This window comes from Ovis aries, chromosome 1 (assembly GCF_016772045.2).
Source record: "Ovis aries strain OAR_USU_Benz2616 breed Rambouillet chromosome 1, ARS-UI_Ramb_v3.0, whole genome shotgun sequence".
Lineage (NCBI taxonomy): Eukaryota > Metazoa > Chordata > Mammalia > Artiodactyla > Bovidae > Ovis > Ovis aries.
In genome coordinates, this window is record NC_056054.1 from 38205370 (window position 1) to 38210174 (window position 4805).

The window sequence follows — 4805 nt, forward strand, 5'->3', positions numbered from 1 at the left end:
TGAAGTAGCACAAAATTTTTGTCAAGTGAACACCATTGATTAAAAATGATTTTTAGTTTGTTAAGACAAGTTTCAGTGAAAACAAGGAACAATGTCTAATAATTACTTCTACATTTCACAGAATGTGATGAAAATATTACATTAATCACAGCAAAGTTGCACCAACTAACTGATAGGCCATATGTTTTGACTTTGGCAGAAATGTTTATTGCTTTTCCATAGTTATGTTGTTTATAACTGGCACGTAGTAATTGTTTAAAGTTGTTAAATGGAAGATAGTTTGGTAGACAAAAGGGTTTCAGAACATGGGGGAAAATGTAATAAAAATAAAAGTGATGGTGAAAAATTTGCGGACTACTACTAGTAATATAAATTTAGTTGTTTTGAATAATTATCATTTGTCTCTTGACCCTAAATCTGAATTAATTTATTTTGGCAGGGAATTTTAAGCCTTGAATATTGTGTGGGTATTATTGGTGGCAAACCTAAACAGTCATATTACTTTGCTGGATTTCAAGGTTAGTGCTTTAGTAAAGTATATTTCTTCTTTGTTTTCTTTTAAAAGTCAGAAAGTTAACATAGGATCATCCAGAAACAGGATGAGTAACAGAGCAAAATGAGTACCTTATAAATTCATCAGTCCTGCCATAGCCATTCATTTGTCATTTGGTCCATAGTATAATTGGATTCTGTAAAATGTATATTTAATTTGTTATTGCATAAACAAGGCATAATTTATTGATTTTTACTAAACTTTAGAAGACATTGCTGCTATATTCTGGCAGTTGCTATTTACATATTTACCTTATACCAGTTTTAGTGGTGCTAGTTGATGATAAAATGACAAGCAATATGTTCTTCCTGTCAGGATAAAGTAATGCAATACATTTTTCATATGCAAACTGTAGAATATAATTGTGTGTTTGTGAAAGTAATTTTATCACCAAAAATTAAATGACAGTCTCATCACTTTATAAAAATTCTGCTTATACAAGCATATTTGATTATGCAAAAGTTAATCTGTCCTGTGCAAACCTATGTTTCAGTCAATGAATATCAGTCTGGCAAGCTGTTACTCCCAGATTTTTTTCAGCTATTCTACATAGAAATTGGATTGTAAGCAGTGTAATAATAAGGTGTTTTTTGAATTACTTGTCTTCTGTTTTGTCCTTGTAGATGACAGTTTGATTTACATGGATCCTCATTACTGCCAATCTTTTGTAGATGTCAGCATAAAGGATTTCCCTCTTGAGGTACTGTGGATAAAGAGCTGGGACTGTTTTCTTACCATATGAAGCAAACTCTTAATTATTCAGAGATGTGCTAAGCAGCTATGCTTTTATGGTATTCCAAGTTAATAATAAATATTTTACTAATTTACAAAGCCATAATACATACCGTGGTCAAAGGTTAGATAATTTGTTGCTGAATTTTAATTTATAATACACTCTCTTCTTCATTTATCTTTGTCTCTAACTTGTTAGATATCCTAGCCCTACCAAAATAAATGATCAAGCTTCCAGGTAGTTTTGTACATATACAGCTGAACAGTAGTGAAGAATTTAAAATGTTAGACATGTTTAAAGAAAGAAAGAAAGGGGGAAAAAGAAAAAGAAGACAGTGGAGTTGGGTTAGAATGACAAAATGATTGAAGGAGAGTGTAACATTATTTTGCTTTAAGTATGTAATTAAGACAAGTTTCAGTGAAAACAAGAACAATGTCTAATAATTATTTCTAGCATTTCAGTAATTAAGTCTTAGCCTCTAGTTAAGTTTCCATAAATTTTACTTGGGTTTCTAATATTTATTTTAGCTTTGATTTCTTAAAGTCTTCTTTTCCTTCCTGTTATTTTCTGAGCCAGCATTTAGAAAATTTTTAAATTGGATTTACAATGTTTTGTTAGTTTCAGCTGTACAGCAAAGTGAATCAATTATACTTGTATAGGATTATATTTCAGAAAATTTTGAGAGTGCATAAATGAGAAATGTAACTGTTACATGGTTTCAGTTCTTATTTTCCCAGTTGATGCTTTTAGAGACTTCTAAAGTCATCTTAATTACTTGAGTGGCACATGGATCACTAATTCTCCAGGGCTTGGCAAGTTGGAAATGTGGTTTAGTACTTTGTTTTAGTAATAGCTTGCTAGCTAATATTAATAGCTAATAAGTATATAAGGGGTAGATTATGAAGATGGATAAAGCATAAGATTAAAATCTGGTACTAAGTGATACATTATAAAACAGCCTAGCATTTTTTGTAGACCATTATCTCAGCTAAAATATGGGCCAGAGAACAGCTTTGCTTTCTACTTTCTGCCTTCACTATATTTTGCATATAAACTTTAGTAAGTATTTCCGGTTGACTGATTAATTCTGTGGGAGGCACTCTAGAATTGTGCTATGTGAACCACACTGTAAATCTGTTTCTGCTGCATAGTAATCTTGGGGCACTGATTCCTATGTCTTCAGTTACATTTCCCATGTGGCTGTGTCAAATTGACTCCTTAAAAAAAATAAATACTTGAGATTTAGATGGAAACTTGTTCATAGTTCTCTAAGCATTATCTAAAATAGGCAAATTAAAAGATTAGTAGTGTCGGGTGTTTTGACCAGTAGAAGGAGATTATTCATCTGATATTTTGAGAGACTCTACAAAGATGCCAGGTCAGTGAATATCCATGTTATTCACACTGTTATTAACGAATGCCTACACAATCAATATTAGGAAGGTTGTAGCTCACTGGGAGACTGTTGCCAACACTTCACAGGTGAGTCAATAGAAGCTTGAAGTGGGAGGTAGTGGGAATGGAAAATAATTTGATTTTAAGAGACTTTGTAAAGTAAAATTTGGTGAAAGTAGGTAACTTCTTAAAAGCACAGAAGCACGTATTTTTTATATATTGAGATGCCAGAAAGTGGGTTTAAGATGAGATTTAGCAGTGAGGCTGTGTTAAACTGTGGGTTTTCATTGTTAGTAGTTAAATCAGGGCAGAGTTTCAATTGTTTGGATGAGAGGACTAGTGGATATACATTATCTTATACATATTTATAATGTATATGTGTATGTATGCAGGCATGTATCTGTATGTGTATGTATATATTTAAGATTTCTTAAACCAGAAACTATTGCTTCATGCTGTTTCTGATATACTTTCAGAGTGACTGATTCTATCTCTTTACAAATACTGAAAATATTTTATTATTAAGGTATTGTTGTACTGTTCGTTCTTGTTTAGTCGCCAAGTCATGTCTGACTCTTTTGTGACCTAGGCTCCTCTGTCTATGTCCAAGGCAAGAATACTGGAGTGGCTTGCCATTTCCTTCTCCAAATATTGTATTGCCTTAATATTAACATTCTACTAATAAGGTTAAAAAAAACCTTATTACAGATATGTTAGTCTCTTCTGATTGCTAGGCCCCCAATTCCAAGTTTCAGGTTTTAGGAGGTGTATACAGTGGTGACTGTTTTAATATATTCTTTTAAATTCAAAGCATAGTGGCACTAAAGCTATTAGAATGATGTGATGTGATTATGTAGATAGATGAGTGAATTTCTCAGTGAAAGATGTACCCTTTATGAATTACCCATGTGAACTGCAGTGAGTTGGAGGTGCTTTTTAGTAAGGATGTATTCTCTAATTAATTATCTTAGGAAGTTTTATCTAAATCACCAAATAACAGAGCTACACCTAAAATTGTTTCAGTATTATTTGTATGTTTAGGTAGTAGAACCCACTCTTTGATATAAGTCTGAAAAAGTATCTACCATTTGGTAGGTGCCTAATTTTTTGAGGCAATGAATAAATATTGTATAGAAAAATGAAATAAATGGGAATTGACTCGCTCTGGCCAGTTTTTTCAGAAACGTAAGTGCAGAAGTGTATCCAGTGATACTTGCTAAAATGTGTTTCAGTAGAAACTGCTGCTCTTACCAAATCATCAGAATTTTAAAAACTAGAATTGTGCTAAAAAGTTTTAGTTTTTAAAACCTAAAAAATCCAAGTGCATGCTGCTGCTGCTGCTGCTGCTAAGTTACTTCAGTCGTGTCCGACTCTGTGTGACCCCATAGACAGCAGCCTACCAGGCTCCACTGTCCCTGGGATTCTCCAGGCAAGAACCCTGGAGTGGGTTGCCATTTCCTTCTCCAATGCATCAAAGTGAAAAATGAAAGTGAAGTCGCTCAGTCGTGTTCAACTCTTAGTGACCCCATGGACTACAGCCTACTAGGCTTCTCCGTCTGTGGGATTTTCCAGGCAAGAGTACTAGAGTGGGGTGCCATTGCCTTCTCCTCTAAGTGCATAGCGCAGAGAATTATCGGAGTGAACAGAGCTGTGTAATGCCACTTGGGAAAAACACCTTAAAGTCTAAGTTGTTCTACAATAAACAGAATTGATTCTGAATTATAAATTAATCTTGGTTTGATTTCAGAATATTCTTGGGTGAACAAACAATATGATTTAAATGGTATAAAATGCCTCTCTGTAATATGAGTCCTAGTACTCATGTAGGAACACCAGATAGTGCAGTTTTCAATCATCAGATATTTATATTTGTGTTTTTGTGAATAATTTAAAAAGTTTTCTGTAGATATGAAAATAACTATGCTTAACTAGTGTTTGTCATTATTATCTATGGTGATGGAGACAATCAGTGAAGTAGCACTAAGCCTATATTGGTTTAGTCTTAATGGTTCTTAATGAAAACTTTAATCAATGCTTTAATATAATTTAGGGCATCCATGTAGACAAGTTAAGAAAATACTTTGTTGGACTGTACAAATTTTGATTCTTCTTTCTTATCCCCAG

At 33.2% G+C, this 4805-nt stretch overlaps 1 protein-coding gene across 13 annotated transcripts in view; it reads left to right on the top strand.

Moving 5' to 3' along the window:
* Positions 1-4805, top strand: part of ATG4C (autophagy related 4C cysteine peptidase) — a 99860-nt gene that overhangs the window by 66739 nt on the left and 28316 nt on the right. For all 13 annotated transcript variants that reach the window (XM_042249041.2, XM_042249052.2, XM_042249026.2 and 10 more), the window contains 2 exons: positions 440-518; positions 1177-1253. In XM_042249041.2, the coding sequence (XP_042104975.1) occupies positions 440-518; positions 1177-1253 (156 nt within the window). The remainder of the gene's footprint in view (positions 1-439; positions 519-1176; positions 1254-4805) is intronic.